The sequence below is a fragment of the Rhinoderma darwinii genome, chromosome 2, assembly GCF_050947455.1.
Source record: "Rhinoderma darwinii isolate aRhiDar2 chromosome 2, aRhiDar2.hap1, whole genome shotgun sequence".
Lineage (NCBI taxonomy): Eukaryota > Metazoa > Chordata > Amphibia > Anura > Rhinodermatidae > Rhinoderma > Rhinoderma darwinii.
Window position 1 is genome coordinate 37,031,038 of NC_134688.1, and position 21,499 is coordinate 37,052,536.

A 21,499-nucleotide genomic window follows, 5' to 3' on the forward strand; every position below is an offset into this window, starting at 1 on the left:
CAAAAGAAAAAAAAAAAAAAAAAGCCCGCTGTTCTGGAAGACACTTTTGGTAAACGCCGGGTGCATTGGGCCCTATGAATACGTTCAGCGTATGCCCTAGGAGTTCACCCGGCGTATACGTTGTACATCTTCAGATGACGAGGCGTAAACAGAGCCTTAGTAAATACTTCCCCTTGTGATAGTTCTTGAGCACCTTTTCTTAGTTTGTTGTTCCTGGAAATAATGAATTGACAGATGGACATTTTTAGTCATTTTGTGAATCGGGCAGGACCCTACACACGGAGACTGTCCAATCAATCCCATCATATTGTGTACCCTATTGGCAAGGGGAATGGTAAAGCCTACCTGTCAATTTATTCAATCATTTACAACGAGAACAACAGAGGGGTGGCACAATGTAGAGTTCCAAGATAAGATGTATTCTCTATGAAATTATGAAGCAAGTATCTACTAAACCAGGCAGGTCCGGAGAGCGGACAGGCAGGTCCGGAGAGCGGACAGGCAGGTCCGGAGAGCGGACAGGCAGGTCCGGAGAGCGGACAGGCAGGTCCGGAGAGCGGACAGGCAGGTCCGGAGAGCGGACAGGCAGGTCCGGAGAGCGGACAGGCAGGTCCGGAGAGCGGACAGGCAGGTCCGGAGAGCGGACAGGCAGGTCCGGAGAGCGGACAGGCAGGTCCGGAGAGCGGACAGGCAGGTCCGGAGAGCGGACAGGCAGGTCCGGAGAGCGGACAGGCAGGTCCGGAGAGCGGACAGGCAGGTCCGGAGAGCGGACAGGCAGGTCCGGAGAGCGGACAGGCAGGTCCGGAGAGCGGACAGGCAGGTCCGGAGAGCGGACAGACAGGTCCGGAGAGCGGACAGACAGGTCCGGAGAGCGGACAGACAGGTCAGGAGAGCGGACAGACAGGTCAGGAGAGCGGACAGACAGGTCAGGAGAGCGGACAGACAGGTCAGGAGAGCGGACAGACAGGTCAGGAGAGCGGACAGACAGGTCAGGAGAGCGGACAGACAGGTCAGGAGAGCGGACAGACAGGTCAGGAGAGCGGACAGACAGGTCAGGAGAGCGGACAGACAGGTCAGGAGAGCGGACAGACAGGTCAGGAGAGCGGACAGACAGGTCAGGAGAGCGGACAGACAGGTCAGGAGAGCGGACAGACAGGTCAGGAGAGCGGACAGACAGGTCAGGAGAGCGGACAGACAGGTCAGGAGAGCGGACAGACAGGTCAGGAGAGCGGACAGACAGGTCAGGAGAGCGGACAGACAGGTCCTCTTAAAAATAATGTGAAAAAATCAATTTGAAATATAATGCAGGCGACTAAGTGGTCTTTCTAATATACCATGGTTTATTATTATTTTTTATTGCAATTATCCTAAAGCCGGTCATAGACATAAGAATATAAAGGACCGCTTAGTCCCCCATTCAGCTCATGTTATTTCTATGGAAAAACTGAGGTCAAAGACTGCCAGAATCTCAGGAAAACAATAGGATTGGACATGGAGCCGTGGTTAGGTTTTCCTTTAGCCAAGGCAAAGATTCAAAAATGTTAACATGTCAGAAGTCATGATAGGTGGGGGTCTGAGCACGGAGATTCCCACCAATCGCCGAAACAAAGCAACAGAAGGGCTTGGGTGAGCGTTGTGCCACTTAATTTCTGATCGGCTTTCCTCGGAGCGGTGTTCAGGCTCAGTAAAGACTATGAACCCATACACCGCTCACTCAGCTTTCCGGGGAAAGCGGATCAGAAACTCAGCAGCACAGCGCTCACCAGAGAACTTCTGTTACTTTGTTTGAGTGATCGGTGGGGGTCTCCGTGCTCGGACTGCTACCGATCAAAACTTGACATGTTTAAAAGTTTAGTTACCCTTTCAGTTCGGTGTTCTAATCTAAATACCCTTGCCAAGGCAGAGTGGCCTGTTGGCCCCTTCCTGGTATCTAGTACCCAGGACACAGGCCTTTCTCAAAGCACGTTAAGGGAAAGCGAACCTGATCTCAACTCCTGTTCTTATATATAGATGCCAGGTTTCCAAAATGATTGCAGCGGATCGCTGGGGGGAGGATGGGGACACTTTGCGATCAGCTTATTGTCAAGGGACTCTGAACAAATCGGGATTGTCCAAAGCGGAGATCCCCTTTAATGTCTAAATGGCGAGATTAGCATTGCAAGAGGAGACTTACGGTTGGCTATAGACTTGTCTAATTTAGCTATTTGTTTTAGTAACTCCTAACCCCCTCCCAATTCAAAGATGATTGCACAGATGTAGTAGAGCTAAATTTGTGATTTAACAATTTATTTTGGGCACGGATTACACACCTCAGTAAAATTATATGCAGCCTTATGATAAACCACAGAACACAGCATATCAAAGCGCATGTGCCAAATAAACTCAGCTCTGCTACATCCACACAGGCTGCATCATTCTATATTTAGAACCCCAGATAAAAGGACTTTCGTACTAACCCAATGGCGGTTTGAATCCTCTGGTGAAGGTGGTTAATGGAAAATAGGAACACTTGTATGCCTGCACTTACCTTTGTAACGTCTGTGGGGTCAGGTCCTTCATGAAGCATGTGCAGAACACAGAACGCATGTAATCACGTGTAAACAGCAAATAATGCAAAAAACATCAGAACGCCTGTGACACATAAGCCTCAACATCACACAATCCTCACCAATGCAGATTATAACATGGAATAAAACAAAACGCGTCCAGATATATTATTATTATATTCTGCTGCATGAGCTTAGTTTGTTTTAAAGTCTCCTGGACATACAGGTTGTTGTGTAGGGGCAGAATATATCTATTGCTTATTGTACCCTATAGAGGTATTGTTTCGACTTAGTCCACAGAAAGCCCCCCAGAGGGATAATTCCTCTGCTTGAGGCCCAAAGTGAAATGTCTGCAATTGAATAAACAAGGTTGATACTCTTGGAAGGTACGGATTCTCCTCACGGAGATCCAGCTGGTGTAGGGAGTCTGACAGGCAATGGTCCCTGGGTAAAGTATGCAAATTAGCTCTCCTACAAAAGAAAGAAAACCGTCTCTCTAGTGCCATCTATAGGTAGCTACCCTGTAAGTCAATGTCTGACCTATGACTCATTTGGTGCTGGACTTATTTCAATGAATTTGGATAACATTGGCCTTGGGGTGTATTTGGGCCAAATGTCTTTAGAACAATGCAAATTTCTCTAGGAGACTAGGATATGTAGTAACAAGGGTAAAACCTAAATGATATATGTAGCAAAGTTGTCAAAAACTCAACCGGCAGGATATTTTATAGGAGGTCACTGTACTATAAAGTGTTCAGAAGGAACCAGCTACAACTGATTACTGCCAGCCTCATGTTTCCAAGTATAAAACACTATGTTGTAGGTCAAAACATAAAATGTTTCATTAGTATCATCATGTTTCTGTTAGACTGTTTACATCACATTGGAACCCAACGTTTGGCAAACATACCCGTAGGGCTCCATTCACCAGTCTGACCGAAGCTTTTCTGGCCTCGGACAGACTGGTATACTTTTTTTTCTGCATAGAAAACAGAATAGTCGACTATGCTTTTATATACACAGAAATGTGTATGTCTATATATATATATATTTTTTTAAACATGGTCGCCTATGGATGATTATATACATATACAGTGGCATATGTCAAAACTTTAGAGTTTAATGCCTTATTCAACTGGTTTTTCGGGTCCGAACACAGTTCAGGGAGACGGACTTCTAGCAGCATAGTTATGTATGATGTTAGGAGTCCCTGCCTCCCTGTGGGAATACTGTCCAATACTATAATTATGTTTTCAGTGTGGGACAGTAGTCCCAGAAGGATGCAGTGACTCCCAGCGTCACGAATGAATACGAAGCTAGAAGTCCGGCTCCCTGAACTGCGTTCGGTCTGGGAAATGCGGTCGACATACGTCTACATCCCACGTAGGACACGGACGCGTGGACCCAACAGAACACATAAAACACAGACATCTCAGAAACATTGCGGTGATAAAAAGATAATGAAGAGAACAGACATCAGGGCTCAGGATAAACCGCTCAGACGAAAAGAAGGAGGACATCTACCAAATAAACACCGGAGCAGGAAAACAGAACACACAGCAGATAAAGACGCGAGGACGTCATGTGCAGCGGTCAGAGTCACCAGACGAAAGTCTCTTCCCCGAATAGACTAGAAAAACGCGTCTGAAACCTCTGGTACTTATTTTGGGGCAAAAATGTGTAACTATTTCTTCATGGTGAATCTTCAGGTGGGAGTCTAATTTCCTAGTGTTATCTTGACCTAACCTTAGAAGGCTGTCCGGAGAGATCAATGCGTTATATGCTACTGAAGCTCAGGAGGCCGAATTACCGTATTGCCTGACCCATACGCCTTTTTACATCCACAAGGTCTTTGGGCTTGATAACTGGTCCTGTTAAAATTGTACTCAATTGTTCAAAGAGCCTGTGTAAACATCAGTAGAGGCGGCGTTATGGCTCATGCACATGGCTGGATTAGGACTCTCTACGTATTTAGTACCAAGCACGGGGTCGGACTCCATCCAGGAAGATCAGAAAAGCCTTTCCCAAAGATCCCGATCTCACATGACGTGGTCCGATCGAGTGCCTGGCACTAAATATACAGCCAAGCAAATGAGCGTTTATAGAGAAATCTCTGTTCCAATGACAGGTAATGCAGGAGACCGGTGGAACTTTCTGTAGAACTTTCTTTGCAGATCTGTATAAAGGATCAATGTTAATATTCAATAAGATCAGATCCTCCAACTCTCAAACATTCCCTTATAAGAATGATTACCTTGTGTAGTGTGGGATGTGGCAGGAGTAGGAGTTGCAGCTGGCGTAGGACTAGTGGCATTGGAAGAGTTGGTGGGCACGGGAGCGGTACTGTTGCTGGTTTCTTTCACAGTGGAAGACAATGTGGTGCTGAGTGATGGGACCTCCTTGCTTGTATCCGGAGCAGCAGTCGTCACAGATGCTGTAAATGAGCAAAAATATGGAGTATTAAAATCATTTTTCTATTAAAAAATATGAATATTCCCACGTTTATAAAATCCAGCCCTTCGAGTGTCCAGAGGTGGAGGATGGTTGTGCAGAAGAGCAGACAAAACCATCAGCGTTTACAAGGGTTGTCTACAAATAACACGAAACTAATTTACAACTTTTATCATCATGTTATTTTTAGGGCAAAAATTATTTGCAGATTTTTCAAAATGAAGTCAGCGCTGCGATTATCTGATTGTCGCAGGTCCAGCTTTTTTTTTTTTACCCCTGGTGATCAGCTGTTATTCCGAAGCAGCAGCAAGGCATACATTTCCCCTGCAGAGGCTGTAGATTACATGATGGCGATGTAAATGAATGACTGTCCTAATGCAAGGACGGGCAGAGTTAGAGCGGCTGTCCATTCTGGCACCTAGTGGGGCGGAGGGGGGTCCCAACCAGGGAACCCCCTCTATGAAGTCCATATACAATAATACAGCACATGTACAGGGGTTGTCCTGATGGAACAACCCCTTCAATTCCTTAATATAGCTTTATGGCAGTACTCCATTTATACTCCAGAGACAGCTGAGGGCTGGGAGCGTCCCTGCTCTGCCGGGTGAGATCGATATAAGTATCGATCTCACCCATTTAACCCCTCGGATGCGGTGCACAATAGCGTGCACCGCATCTGAGTGGTTTTGGAGAGAGGGAGGGAGCTCCCTCTCATCCCACCAGCACCCGGCGATAAGATCACCGAGTGTCTGTGTCTCCGATTGCAGCCGGGGGCCTAATAAAGGCCCCCAGGTCTGCCTGTAGCGAATGCCTGCTAGATCATGCCGGAGGCATGACCTAGCAGATGCCTGTCCGTTTTAAACGGACAGGCATAATACACTGCAATACAGAAGTATTGCAGTGTATTATAATAGCGATCGGAGGATGGCATAGTGAAGTCCCCTAGTGGGACTAGTGAAAAGGTGAAAATAAAAGTTTAATAAAGTTAATTTTAAAAGAAATTTGAAAAAAAAAAAAATGAAAACCCACTTTTTCCCCTTACAAACTGCTTTACTATTAAAAACCCAAAATAAAGTAAAAAAGTTACGCATATTTGGTATCGCCGCGTCCGTAACGACCCCAACTATAAAGCTATCACATTATTTAACCTGCACGGTGAACGCCGTAAAAAATGTAATAAAAAAAACTATGGAAAAATTGCTGTTTTCTGTGAATCCTGACTTTAAAAAAAATTTGAGAAATAGTGATCAAAAAGTCACATCTACTCCAAAATGGTACCAATAAAAACGACAAGTCTTCCCGCAAAAAAAAAGCCCTCCTACAACTGCATCGGCGGAACAATAAAAAAAAGTTCAAATATGGAGACACAAAAACAAATAATTTTGAAAAAGCATTTTTACTGTGCAAGTAGTAAAACATAGAAAAACTATATAAATTTGGTATCGTTGCGATCGTAACAACCCGCTGAATAAACTTATTGTGTTATTTATATCACACGGTAAATGGCGTAGATTTAAGACACGAAAAAGAGTGGCGAAATTTCAGGTTTTTTTCTATTCCCCCACAAAAAAAAGTTAATCAATAAATAATATGTACCTCAAAATGGTGCTATTAAAAAATACAACTTGTCCCACAGAAAACAAGTCCTTATACAGCTATGTCGACGCAAAAATAAAAAAAAGTTATAGATCTTGGAATGCGACGATGGAAAAACGTAACCCTTTCACGCCGCAGCCCTTTTTCAGATTTTCATTTTCGTTTTTCCCTCCCCACCTTCCAAAGGCCATAACGCCTTTATTTTTCCGTCGATATAGTCCTATGAGGGCTTGATTTTTGCGGGACAAGTTGTAGTTTTTCGTAGCACCATTTATTTTGCCATATAATGTACTAGGAAACGGGAAAAAAATTATTTGTGGGGTAGAAAATGAAAAAAACAGCGATTCCGCCATGGTTTTTTGCGCGCCATTTTTACGGAATTCATTGTACAATTAAAACAACATATTCATTTTATTCTATGGGTCAATACGATTACGCCGATACCAAATATGTGTAGTTTTTTCTATATTTTACTACTTTTACAAGTAAAATCCTAAGTGTAAAAAAGAAAATTTATTTTGTTGTTTCGCCAAATTCCGAGAGCCGTAACGTCTTTATTTTTCCGTCGATTAAGTGGTATAAGGGCTTATTTTTTGCGGGATAAGCTGTAGTTTTTAATAATACCATTTTGGTGTAAATGCGACGGTTTGATCACTTTTTATTTAATTTTTTGTGGGAGATTAGGAGAACAGAAAATAGAGATTTTGGCGTTCACAATTTATTTATTTTTTTACGGAGTTCACCGTGCGGGTTAAATAATGATATATTGTGATAGTTCAGACTTTTACAGACGCGGCGATACCAATTGTGTTTATTTATTTAATTTTTTACTATGCTGTAGGGGGAAAATGGGAAAATAGTTTTTTTTTTAACTTTTAATATTTAAAAAAAAACAACTTTATTTAACTCATTTTTATTTTTTTTATTAGTCCCCCTAGGGGACTTCAACCAGCGATCGTTAGATCGCTTGCACGATATACTGCAATACTAATGTATTGCAGTATATCGTGATTCTGACAGTCTCCTATGAAGCCCTGCCGGAGGCAGAGCTTCATAGGAGTACCAAGATGGCGGACCTGGGGGACTTAGTCAGACCCCAGGCAGCCGTGTGAACCAACGGCTCCCCCCGATCTCGCCGCGGGGGAGCCGTTGGGACGTTACAGGGGGTCGCCCCCTTGTTTTTAGTAATTTAAATCCTGCGATCTCTATTGAACGCGGCATTTAACTGGTTAAACAAGCGCGATCCCGCTCGTAACCCGGAAGTGTCGGCTGTAACACAGCCCGTGAGCCTGCTCCATATTCCCCCACCCGGCGTGCGCCGTATATATACGGCGGATGTCGGGAAGGGGTTAAGGTTTAAAATAGGCTGGTCCGCTCCAGCGCTGATGCCCCCTGCCGTTCTTTTGTTTAGTCTTCTGGTGCGATAAGGTGCTTTACATCTGCCAGACCATTGCAGACAATCACTGGCCTCATGTACGGCACTTGGCTGCTAAAGCCGGTAATTGGCTGCAGCGGTCACGTGGCTGTACGGTAAGTCATCACTCCAGGAAAATAAACAAAGATTAGCAAGGACCACCAAAACATCGGCGCTGGAGCGGCGAGGGATTTAACAGTTGAAAAATGTTTTTTATAATATTTCACGCAGCTGGATTACTTTCTTCATCTCTCAAACAACCCCTTTAAGAACTTAGGGGACCCACTGGACAATTATTAGTCCTGAATAGGCTTCGGAGAAATGACCGGTTAGCGACAAACTACTAAGATTTTGTTTTTCTTTTCTGTTCCCAGTAAAATATATCAATTTTTTCATGTGGTGGCATTGCCCAAAAGTACAGTCCAATGACCTATGGGTTAGTCAACTTTAAACCTCATTTGTGCAAGAAGCTTTAGAGAGTCCTATCATGAGTAGTGGAGCCCTGCCAGCTCCAGTACACAAAGCAGAAAGCGTAGAGTCCAGCTCACTAACCGATGGTTTACTCACATGGACTGGGCGGACTTAAAACAAAACTTTAAAAAAGGATCAGAAAATGACCTATTGTTTAAAATAAAGTTTTTATGTTAAACATACTTTTTAACAATTGATGGTGATCTTTTTCTTATTGCTACGATATAATCTCTATTAAAAAAATAACCCTAAAATCTTGCAGTTTTCACTCTGACCACAGAGCCTCACAATAGACTGATCCTTCCTGTTCTGTAGAGATCACTTATCACAGGCAGGATTACAATAAGGGTATGTTCACACGCTGAGTCCTAAACGTCTGAAAATACGGAGCTGTTTTCAAGGGAAAACAGCACCTGATTATCATACGATTTTAAGCCACTCACGATTTTCGCTGCGTTTTTTTACGGCCGTTCTTGGAGCGGTTTGCAATAGAGTCTATGATAAACAGCTCCAAAAACGACCCAAGAAGTGACCTGCACTTTTTCGCGGCCGTTTTTCATACCCTCAGAGGTAACAACTGTATATAGCCAACACCGGAGCCACCATTCATAATAGACTGACCCTTCCTGTTCTGTAGAGATCCCTTCTCAACAGTCATCTCATTATCACAGGCAGGATTACAAGGACAGGTAACACCTCTATATAGAGAACACAGGATCCACCATTGACAATAGGTGATGGACACATCTCCCCTCCTCCCCCCTCCCTGCACAATGACCTCTGCACAGGTCACAGAGCATGCCTAGAAAACTCTCCCATAGACGGCAATCAACACCTACTGGTTCCTGTGGTCCATGTGGCTGCTGTGAAGCATCTCTCAAAATGCTGTTAACAGAGAAGAGCAGCAGTTCAGGCAAGATGGCTACCCCCATAATCGCGTGTGTGTGTGTGTATATATATATATACATACACACACAAAAAGGTTATGTTTCACTTTTTTCCAATTAGTAAAAAAAAAAAAAAAAAAAAAAAAAAAGAAAAAAATCTAGCCAATAGATTCCCTTCGAATAGATGACACTGTATAAGGATGGGGGTGTGCAGGAAGATTAAGAGTCCAGATTGTGGGTTTCTAGCTGGATTTTAAAGGTAAATCTCCATTGAAAATAAAATTAGGAAAAAATTGTCTTGTACAAGAACGTAGATGATATTCCACAAAACACTGACAGCACATCAACCTTGATGCAGGAAATACACTGCCCTGCGTTCTGTGTACTGAACCTCACAAAGCAGCAATCTGTCTCTGAATATTACCTGTCCCTCTTATAAGGGTGAAATCACATACAGCAGATTTTGTTGCAGGAAATTTTGCAACTGCAAATCAGTTTCGTTCGTCTAACTGGTCTTATTTCTGCAGAAGGTGCATGGTTTGCTGCACGTTCCATTCAGCTGAATGGAATAGATGTTCAGTGGCAGAAATTTCTGCAACAACATCTGCCACATGTGAATACATCCCAATTAGGAAGATGTTCTCGCTGTCAACCCCAGAGTACACCAAGCCCAAGAGGCACACGTAGGTTATATAATGGCCAAAAATTGCCCAAATGTGGAATTAAAAGGGTAACTATATATTTATCAAAAGTTTGATTGGTCATAGAGACCGTTGCTAAAATGAAGGTGCAGAAGCGCGTATCTGGGTGCTTTGCACCTTCGGCTGTGATCAGCGCTCCTCGACAGCCTGAAGACGGCTCTCCGACGTTCTATGTCTACAGCCAAAGGTGCAAAGCACAGACAAGCGCTTCTGCACCTTCATTTTAGCAACGGATGGGGTCTCAGCACCCGGACCCCCACTGATCCAAACATGTGAAACGTCTCTATGACATATCAAAAGTTTGATGGAAGTGCAGATACTGTTAAAAGGCTGGAAAGCACCTTCAGAAAGTATGAAATTAGAGGAACAGCTGCAAAAAAACTCTTTGTGAACAGGGCCAAAGGGGTCAGTACATCCTTCAAAATAAACTCCATTTTCTGTCTATCTCATGAAAACAAAATTGTATTTACACTGCATCATATGACAAAAGTTAATAAATGCAATAAAAAAAAAACGTGACGTGCAGCAATGATGTAAACCTCATGTAGACCACAAAGCAAGCACAACTATCACAAGATCCTGCCAAGCATCAACAGTCACAAGGAACAAGGATCTTCTTGACTAAATGTAGGTTACGGCTATGTGACGCTACAAACTTTGTCCTAAGAAGCCTCAAGATACAATCTGAAGAGCGGACATGTGGGAGAAACTTTCCATATAGCAACCCGGGGATGAAACGGAGAGGACGGCCTTCAATAATAGAGAACAGAAACCAACAAGCAAAGTGGTCACCAGAGATTGGAGCATAGATGAGTACGACTTGCGCCTCACAATTTATTAAAGGGGTATTTCCACTCCAGACAGTTATGGCATATCCAAAGTATTTGCCATAAATGTCAGAGACGAGTCCACTTCACTAGGGCCCCCAATTATCAGATCTGGGGTCCCCTGAAAAACAGGAGAGATAAAATAAGACAGCTGGCCATACACAAACGCAGCTCTCCGTTAACCTTTGCCGGGGATTTTGGGCCAATTTTCACACTATACAAATTGATAATCAAAAATATAATATACCCCGTACCCATATATTTACTGAAAGTAAAAGCCTGCCACATTGTAAAAATGCTACCCGGCACTTCACACTTTAAGGGCGCCCTCATGCAATTTTGCATCAAAGCGTAACGTTTAGTAAAAACCGCATAAAAACTTATGTTTTGCAGCGAAGAGTCTGACAAGCAGAGCTGGAGACGCACAACACCTCCTGATAATAAAAGTTAACGTTGTGCAGAGCTCATACAGGACGTCTTCACAAAACTGAAGACCAAAAATCTCTGCGAGCCAGAGGATAGTAAACGTTTCAGTCAGAGTTTACAAATGTCTCAATTCGGCACGCACAGGGGGTGATAACTTGTGCAACTACAAGTCGTCTCACCCCTAAATGTCAGAGAGAGAGTACATATCCTCCCTGATTAGTAAAGCCGTCACATCTAAAAATCCCCATTTCATAAAATTTCAGATCAAAGTACGGACCCATTCATTTCTATTTCCCACGGACACCTTCCCGTATACTTACGGGAAGGTGTCCAGGCTGTAGAGAGGCTCCGCAAAAAATAGGACATGTCCTATTTTTTTATTTTACAGACAGTGCTCCCATACTTTATAATAAGAGCAAGGCCCGCAAATGTGGGTGATTGTCCACGGCCGTAATCACGAACCGGGATATAATACAGCCTTGGTGGGCACCCAATTTTCCCAACAGATATAGATTTAATACAAAACTTGGACGACCCTCATAAGCCAAGTAGCCAATATGTCTGGTCACGAGATGGACACCGGTACAAGGCCATGTGTTACCTGCTGATTTTGCACGTCCACAAAAAATCTGCGGCATTTCCACAACAGACAGAGCCACGCGTTGGATTTGAAAATCCACAGCGTGTTCTGATTTTCATGCAGAATTTTTCCACTATGTGTGGATGGCGTTTTGAAAACCCCGTCCTCTTGAATTGTACTGTAAATTGCTCCACAATATTTTTCAGTTACTGCTAAACCAGGAATGTAAGGACAGGATCACACGCTGGTGATAAGTCCTCTATAAACCTCCTGTGTATGTCAAATCTTGTGCAATAAAACAGTCACGTTAGGAACGCTTCACCTCCGGATTATCCTCCACGTTACAGCCCTGTGAATAATTGCCTACAAAACAAAGTGATAAAATACCTGTGGGAACGAGAGGACAGCCCGGTCTCAAATATTTACCGAGCCTCATGAGATACCTACAGAGATAACCTCGAAAACAAGCCGTTCCCGTGCCCGGAGCCATGCAGGGGGCCATTTGTTCAGTCCATGGTTAGGAGTCAGTCCTTTGCATATATATGGTGCCAATAGTATGGAATTTTTTCTTCTGCTGAAGCGTCATGGTGGTTGCTTAGCATCAGTTGGATATTTGGTTTATTCTCCGATCAGTCCCTTGTCAATATGACAATTTTTTGACGGATTCACCAGCTCGTAGAATACAAGGGGAGAATAAGTTTGCGTATTCTTTGAGTTCACCCGTTTCATCCTAATTGTGACCAGTTAATAAATCAGTGAAGCACGAGTTTTGGGTAAAAAAATAAATAATTCAGTCCTTTTTACTCTGGTCCTATAGGGGAAAATCCCAAAAGTCAAGTCTGAACAAATCTTCGTCAGATCTAGGAGCCAGCAATGACGCGTTGTAGGGTTGACAAGTAGCTGATAGACATTTATTTTTATTTTTTTTAAACATGTAGCAACCTGATATTTGCAAGTCTGACCTTTCATGTGACTTGGAGCTCTGCCTCCACACTATGCGGAATTGAGTCCCCCCCATAACAAAAATTGGACTCCCCAGTTGTCACAGCCGCATGCCCCCTATACCCCCAGCTATCACAGCAGTCCCCGTCACTTTTTCAGTAGTCATGCAATTCCCCCCCTAGTAGTCGCGGCATCCCCACACATTCCCAGAATTCACAGCAGGACCCCGTACAAACACACAAGCCTACTTCAACAGGTTTTCACAACAGTACCCCTCCTCTCAATAGTCACAGCAACCCCTCCTCTTTAACATGATCCAGTGATGCACCTCGTGATGCAGGTAGCGAGTAGCCTGCTACCGTGAGCCGTGTGCCCAGAATGAGCGGTCTGTGACCACTTCTACCCGCAGAGCTGGCTCTTCATGTAGTTACCAGTCACCAGATGCTTACCCAGCACGTCCTCCTCCTTGCTGCAGTCCGGCCTCCTGGGAGGACGTTGCATCCCGTGTGACTGCTGCAATCACAGGCTGCAGCGGTCACATGGGCTGCTCCATCATCCAGGCAGGCGGGACCGGACTGTGATGGAGAGGCGCGTCGCCATAACAAACGACCTACGTAAGTATGAGCGGTTTTTGCTGCTGCTTTGCGCAACAGAAATTCCGTCCATTTTCGGACGGAACGTACTTTGGGTTCCAGGTCGGATACGCTGCATGGTTTTTACTCAGAGTATCTGTCCCATGGGAACCCGGCCTAATGGTCTGAAATTACAATATTTATAAGCTGCGATGGTCACCCCCTGTAATGGGACTTCTAGGAAACTTTACCGCAACCGAACTTCACCTTGTAACATGAGGGATTTAAAAAAGTAACTTATATGGGTATTAGTATTCATTTTTGGCTAGGATGTGCATCACAACGAATGCAGCAGAGCTCTGACAGAGCTCCATGTAGAGGTTTTTACTCTTCAGCTATTCTGTACATAGCGGATAGGATCCACAAGAACTCTGATCCCAGAGAAAGCTGTAACCAGACCTTATATTCAGAGCTGCTGTATAACGTGTAATCCTCCCCTCACTGAGCGCTGAGAAATGACTTCCTACTGAGAAGCCTGAGATTGATCACTGGGTTTCCTGCACGCTACAACCCACGCTGCTCCCAGCACTGTTCACCAAAGTTTATATACTTTCCCCGAATACAGTCATTACTCAGGAGCAGTAAGATCACATCCACGAGAAACAGTGCAGCAAGCAGATGTGTGTCTATTACTGTAGTAACATGCGGGCTGTGACTACTGACAGCAATAATCAAAGAGACCAATGAGGAGAGAGCGAGCCGGGAGAGCGAGCGAGCGAGAGCCGAGAGAGCGAGCGAGAGCCGAGAGAGCGAGCGAGAGCCGAGAGAGCGAGCGAGAGCCGAGAGAGCGAGCGAGAGCCGAGAGAGCGAGCGAGAGCCGAGAGAGCGAGCGAGAGCCGAGAGAGCGAGCGAGAGCCGAGAGAGCGAGCGAGAGCCGAGAGAGCGAGCGAGAGCCGAGAGAGCGAGCGAGAGCCGAGAGAGCGAGCGAGAGCCGAGAGAGCGAGCGAGAGCCGAGAGAGCGAGCGAGAGCCGAGAGAGCGAGCGAGAGCCGAGAGAGCGAGCGAGAGCCGAGAGAGCGAGCGAGAGCCGAGAGAGCGAGCGAGAGCCGAGAGAGCGAGCGAGAGCCGAGAGAGCGAGCGAGAGCCGAGAGAGCGAGCGAGAGCCGAGAGAGCGAGCGAGAGCCGAGAGAGCGAGCGAGAGCCGAGAGAGCGAGCGAGAGCCGAGAGAGCGAGCCGAGAGAGCGAGCCGGGAGAGCGAGCCGGGAGAGCGAGCCGGGAGAGCGAGCCGGGAGAGCGAGCCGGGAGAGCGAGCCGGGAGAGCGAGCCGGGAGAGCGAGCCGGGAGAGCGAGCCGGGAGAGCGAGCCGGGAGAGCGAGCGAGAGCCGAGAGAGCGAGCCGGGAGAGCGAGCGAGCGGCGAGAGAGCGAGCCGAGAGAGCGAGCCGAGAGCCGAGAGAGCGAGCCGAGAGCCGAGAGAGCGAGCCGAGAGCCGAGAGAGCGAGCGAGCGGCGAGAGAGCGAGCGAGCGCCGAGAGAGCGAGCGAGAGCCGAGAGAGCGAGCGAGAGCCGAGAGAGCGAGCGAGAGCCGAGAGAGCGAGCGAGAGCCGAGAGAGCGAGCCGGGAGAGCGAGCCGGGAGAGCGAGCCGGGAGAGCGAGCCGGGAGAGCGAGCCGGGAGAGCGAGCCGGGAGAGCGAGCCGGGAGAGCGAGCCGGGAGAGCGAGCCGGGAGAGCGAGCCGGGAGAGCGAGCCGGGAGAGCGAGCCGGGAGAGCGAGCCGGGAGAGCGAGCCGGGAGAGCGAGCGAGAGCCGAGAGAGCGAGCCGGGAGAGCGAGCGAGCGGCGAGAGAGCGAGCCGAGAGAGCGAGCCGAGAGCCGAGAGAGCGAGCCGAGAGCCGAGAGAGCGGCGAGAGAGCGAGCGAGCGCCGAGAGAGCGAGCGAGAGCCGAGAGAGCGAGCGAGAGCCGAGAGAGCGAGCGAGAGCCGAGAGAGCGAGCGAGAGCCGAGAGAGCGAGCGAGAGCCGAGAGAGCGAGCGAGAGCCAGAGAGAGAGAGCGAGCGAGAGAGCGAGCGAGAGAGCGCCGAGAGAGAGAGCATTTTTAAGAACAGATCCCAGAGAAAGGCTTCTCTATAGGAATTCAAAAGCGCCCAAAAAAAAAAGCATGCACAAAATGACACTGAATAAAGAAGCCACCAAAAACGGCAGAAAAATATAATACGTGTGAATGAAGCCTTAAGGCCCTTTTACATGGGCCAACGATTGGACAAACGAGCAGTCATGTGAACGCTCGTTCCCGATCATTGCTGTGTATAACCAGGGCAACGATCAGCCGAACAAACACTGATCGCATCATTTATGCAGCTGAAAATATTATCGTTGTCGGCAGCGCATCTCTAGGGTAAACAGAGACGTGCTGCCGACATGATAATAATGTATGGGGACCAACGATCATCGTAATAATCACTGGTCCCCGTACATTACTGATCATTGCTCCTTGCGAAAGAAGCAAACGAGTGCCGATGAACAAGCTGTCTCATTGATCGGGGCTCATTACTATAGCCTAAATAGGCAGGTGTATAAGGACCTTTATGACCTCACGCACACGGCCGTGCCCGTGATCACAGGCCACGATCGCGGGAACGGCCGGCCGACGACAGCCGCCCACGTTTTCGGCCCGTGCTCCCATGCCTGTTAAAAGCAAAAGAATGGACATTATCTTTTGCGGTACACTTCTACAGCCCGGACACCTTCCTACGGCCGGGAACACTTCTACAGCCCGGACACCTTCCTACGGCCGGGAACACTTCTACAGCCCGGACACCTTCCTACGGCCGGGAACACTTCTACAGCCCGGACACCTTCCTACGGCCGGGAACACTTCTACAGCCCGGACACCTTCCTACGGCCGGGAACACTTCTACAGCCCGGACACCTTCCTACGGCCGGGAACACTTCTACAGCCCGGACACCTTCCTACGGCCGGGAACACTTCTACAGCCCGGACACCTTCCTACGGCCGGGAACACTTCTACAGTCCGGACACCTTCCTACGGCCGGGAACACTTCTACAGTCCGGACACCTTCCTACGGCCGGGAACACTTCTACAGTCCGGACACCTTCCTACGGCCGGGAACACTTCTACAGCCTGGACACCTTCCGACACAGTCCGCAGTTACGGACAATTTTTACGGCTGTGTTCATGAGGCCTTAGGGACAGGTGTGTGGGGAAGGGGGGCTGCGACTATTAATCATTGAGCTTTTTCACATGTACAGTAGGCGCACGCTCTCATGTGCTGGCAGCGGTATAGCCGTAAGCCGCACCACAATGAAGCTTGCAGCATAAAGTACAGGTAATACGGTATTTTAAAGGGATCTTTCAAAATGATGTACAATGGAATAAGCCACAGGAAAAGCTGAAACATCCTGATCGGGCGGAGCTGAGAATAGTACAGTGTGTGGAGAGGACCCTCACTCGGGCAAGGTGTCAAGTAACCCCTCAAGGTGAGGGCCAGGGGGGCTCATAACCTGGACTATACTCAGCCCCGTCATCCCCTAATATGACTTTAAGACAATGTTTCAAGGGTGCAGCTGCATCAGCCCCATCTTACAGATCACCTAGTCAGGAGAGGGGACACTTTGCATATCCGGCGTCAGTGAAGGCTCGGTGCCAACGAATGTCGTCACCCGGTTATATCAGAAACGGACCTAAATCTTCCTCTATGTGAAACAACTGGTGTAGCCCGAATGTCTGAGATGGGAAACCCCCAACGCCAATCTCAACGTTTATTTCCTTTTCAGCTGGCGGGGGTTGGGGTGCAGTTCTGTCACTTCCTCTCTACATTTTCACCTCAGGCCTTAAACTCAGAGACCGCTCAGGAAATGTAACGACAGACATTCCTCAGGGGTAAAAAAGAAACTGGGAAAAAGTTGGAGAAAAAAACCAAAAACCGGTTTGCAACAGGCGCCATGAAGCGCGGCTTATGTACTGCACTATGGGCATAACGTGATTGGTCGCTATGGGCGACTGCTACAATCCTCCTGGTGTTTCTGCACCTCTATAGTTGACGCTCTGGTAGTTTACAGGAAAAAACATCACAAGGCAGAAAAGCTGGCCCTAAGAAAAGGATCTGATGAAATGTCCGCCATGAAGTCGTCTCCCGGGTGACCTTGACATAAGTGACAAGTCTCGACCAGACCCGCTAACTGCCGCGTCACACAACTGAACAGCTGCACAAGCCATTTCCAGTAACTTGGGCAATGCCAAGGCCACGCTACGGAGACGCTAAGCCTTCACGCCCACTAGCAACACTGTCGCCACTTCAGGACACACCACCTGTGCCACCGCTTCAAGACACGCCACCTACAATGCCACTATAGGACACACCACCTTCAATTCAGGACATGCCACCTACGTCACTACAATAGGACACACCGCCTGTGCTTCTGCTCTAAGAATCACCGAATATTATGCCTCCGCTGCCTCCGGACACGCCCCCCGCACCACCGCTACTACGGGACACGCCCCCTGCACCACCGCTACTATGGGACACGCCCCCTGCCACTATGGGACACGCCCCCTGAACCACCGCCACTACGGGACACGCCCCCTGCACCACCGCCACTACGGGACACGCCCCCTGCACCACCGCCACTACGGGACACGCCCCCTGCACCACCGCCACTACGGGACACGCCCCCTGCACCACCGCCACTATAGGACGCGCCACCTGCAGTACCGCTACTATAGGGCGCGCCACCTGCACCACCGCTACTATAGGGCACGCCACCTGCACCACCGCCACTATAGGGCGCACCACCTGCGCCACCGCCACTACAGGGCGCGCCACCTGCACCACCGCCACTACAAGACACGCCACCTGCACCACCGCCATTACAGGACACGGCACCTGCACCACCGCTACTATAGGACACGCCACCTGCACCACCGCCACTAAAGGACACCCCCACCTGCACCACCGCTACTATAGGACGCGCCACCGCCACTACAGGACACGCCACCTGCACCACCGCTACTAAAGGACACGCCACCTACACCACAGCTACTAAAGGACACGCCACCTGCACCACAGCCACTATAGGACAGGACACACCACCTGCACCACCGCTACAATAGGACACGGCACCTGCACCACCGCTACAATAGGACACGGCACCTGCACCACCGCTACAATAGGACACGGCACCTGCACCACCGCTACTAAAGGACACGCCACCTGCAGTACCGCTACTATAGGACACCCCACCTGCACCACAGCCACTATAGGACGCGCCACCTGCACCACCGCCACTACAGGACACGCCACCTGCACCACCGCTAATAAAGGACACGCCACCTACACCACAGCTACTAAAGGACACGCCACCTGCACCACAGCCACTATAGGACAGGACACACCACCTGCACCACCGCTACAATAGGACACGGCACCTGCACCACCGCTACAATAGGACACGGCACCTGCACCACCGCTACTAAAGGACACGCCACCTGCAGTACCGCTACTATAGGACACCCCACCTGCACCACAGCCACTATAGGACACGCCACCTGCACCACCGCTACTATAGGACAGGACAAGCCACTTCAGGAAACGCCACCTACAACACTATAGGACACCTAACGTGCGCCACCGCCGCCACTTCAGGACACCTGCAGCTCCAACTTATGTGCCACCGCCACTTCAAGTATCTTGAGCAGAGCCCAAACTACTTCACTCAGCTACTCCTGCATTGTTGTCACTTCAGGACACTTGCGCCACTGCTTCATGTGACTCCACCAACATGGGACTACAGCAGCGACATCCCGGCTGCAATCAACACAAGTCCAAAGACTATAAAATGCGACATTCCATAACACGGCACCAGCCTCACCACCACTACTTACAATTATCCGCCGCTTTTATCGTGTAAGAAGCAGCCAGGAGCAGAAGTCCCGTCCACAGCCAGCGCCGGGAGTCCACAGACAACTTCATCTTGTACCGGCAGCCGCGTAACCGAGGAAAACACAAGCAGTGCTGCACATCCACACCGCCCTCTGTCTGCCGGGACTGCGCACTGAGACTCGGGTGGGCGTGACTGCTGCACGTCAACAGTGAAACGCAAACGTGAGGGCGTGGTACGTGTGCGTTCCAATCCAGACGTTATGACGTCATTAGAGCTATTTAGGTAGCGTCTGATACTTGTAATAAAGTTTATTTTACCTCTATAATTAAAAAACATCAAAAATATATCAGCATTAAATCACAGTCTATTCATATATAAATACTAACCGTATGATTCAGTATAGATAGGGCAAAAGAGCGAAACAAAACATCTCATTTCGTGTGTCTGTGTCTTTAGTTGTCTATTTTACTGGTGCACTTGTAATATTATAGTATTTACAATAGTAATTAAAACTAAATTAACCCCTTAATGACCAGGCCATTTTGCGCGTTAATGACTAAGGATTATTTTTCGTTTTTTCACGGTCGCATTCCAAGAGTCGTAACTTTTTTTTTATTCCGTCGACATAGCCGTATAAGGGCTTGTTTTTTGCGGGACGAGTTGTATTTTGTAATTGTACCATTTTTAGATGCTTATAATATATCGATTAACTATTATTAACTTTATTTTAGGAGAGTATTGAAAATAAGCAGCTATTCCAGCATTGATTTTCACGTTATAAATTTACGCCGTTTACTATGCAGCATAAATAACATGTTAACGTTATTCTATGGGTCGGCACGATTACGGGGATACCAAATATGTAAAGGTTTTATGTTTTCCTACGTTTGCAGAATATAAACCCTTTTAGAGAATAATTACTTGTTTTGCATCGCCGCATTCCAAGAGACGTGATTTTTTTATTTTCCTGTAAATGTGGCCGTATGTGGGCTTGATTTTTGCGGGCCAAGGTGTAGTTTTCATTAGTACTATTTTGGGGTACATGGGACTTATAGATTAACTTTTATTTAATTTTTATTGTGGGAGTGAGAGAAAATAGAGAATTTTGCCTTTTTTTGGGCGTTTTTTTTTTGGACGCCGTTCATCCGGCAGTTTAATTAATGAGTTCATTTTATTGTTCAAGTCGTTACGATCGCGGCGATACCTTATATGTGTATGTGTTATTTGTTTTGGCACTTTTACTGAATAAAACCACTTTTTGGGCAAAAAAAGTAGTTTTATTTGATTTTGACTGTAATTTTTTCCACAAACTTTAACTGCTTTACATTTATTTTTTTAGTCCAGGGGGCTTCACCATGCGATCTGCTGATCGTATATATAATGCTTTGGTATACTTAGCGAAAGCTGCTTCTATCCTCTCTTCAGGGTCCCCGGAAGGACCTAAACCGCTAGACGTCTATATACAGCCGGCGGTCAGGAACCGGTTAAAGAACATAAAATCCCTTAAACTATTTCACTGCCAAGGACTTATGTAATACGTTATGTCTTTAAGAACAATTGTATCAACTAGAGTATAAGGGTTTGAGCTTAGTACCAGGATTAAAGGGGTTCTCCAGAACTTTTATTTTGATGACCTATCCTTAGAATAGGTCATCATTATCAGATCGGTGGGGGTCTGACTCCCGGCACCTCCACGATCAGCTGACTGAAGAGGCTGCAGCGTGAAACGCCGTAAACTTCCATAACAGCTGTGCTTACGATTGCAGTTCAAGTAAATGGGATCGGAAATATAATTACTGACACAGCCGCTACGGTAGTGTTCGGTGCTGTGCCTGGTAAACTATGAAGAGGCTGCAGTTTTCATCGCTATGGCCCCTTGAGTCAGCTGATCAGTGGTTGTGCCGGATGTCGAACCGCCACCGATCTGATATTAATGATCTATCCTAAAGATAGGCCATCAATATAAAAGTCCCGGAGAACCCCATTAAAGCTGAAGTTTCAAAATGTGGGATGAAGTCATGGAGCAACCTGTTACTGTCATTTCCACCGTGCTGTACAACCTCCAGAGACTCCAATGTGTACTCTCTGTTTGTTACATTAGTGGTGGTTTTATTGAAAAATTCAACAGCAATTGATCTTAATGACTGTATTGAGATGCTCTCCCGAGGTAGGGGAGGCAGTAGTTGTCTCT

General features: G+C 47.2%; 1 protein-coding gene across 1 annotated transcript in view; it reads right to left on the minus strand.

Moving 5' to 3' along the window:
- TMEM123 (transmembrane protein 123) overlaps positions 1 to 19,492 on the minus strand; it is a 39,887-nt gene extending 20,395 nt beyond the window's left edge. The window contains exons 1-2 of the mRNA XM_075851533.1: positions 19,310 to 19,492; positions 4,801 to 4,980 (exon numbers count right to left, since the gene is read on the minus strand). Of these exons, the coding sequence (XP_075707648.1) occupies positions 4,801 to 4,980; positions 19,310 to 19,397 (268 nt within the window). The 5' untranslated portion in view covers positions 19,398 to 19,492. The remainder of the gene's footprint in view (positions 1 to 4,800; positions 4,981 to 19,309) is intronic.
- Between the last annotated feature and the right edge of the window lie 2,007 nt (positions 19,493 to 21,499).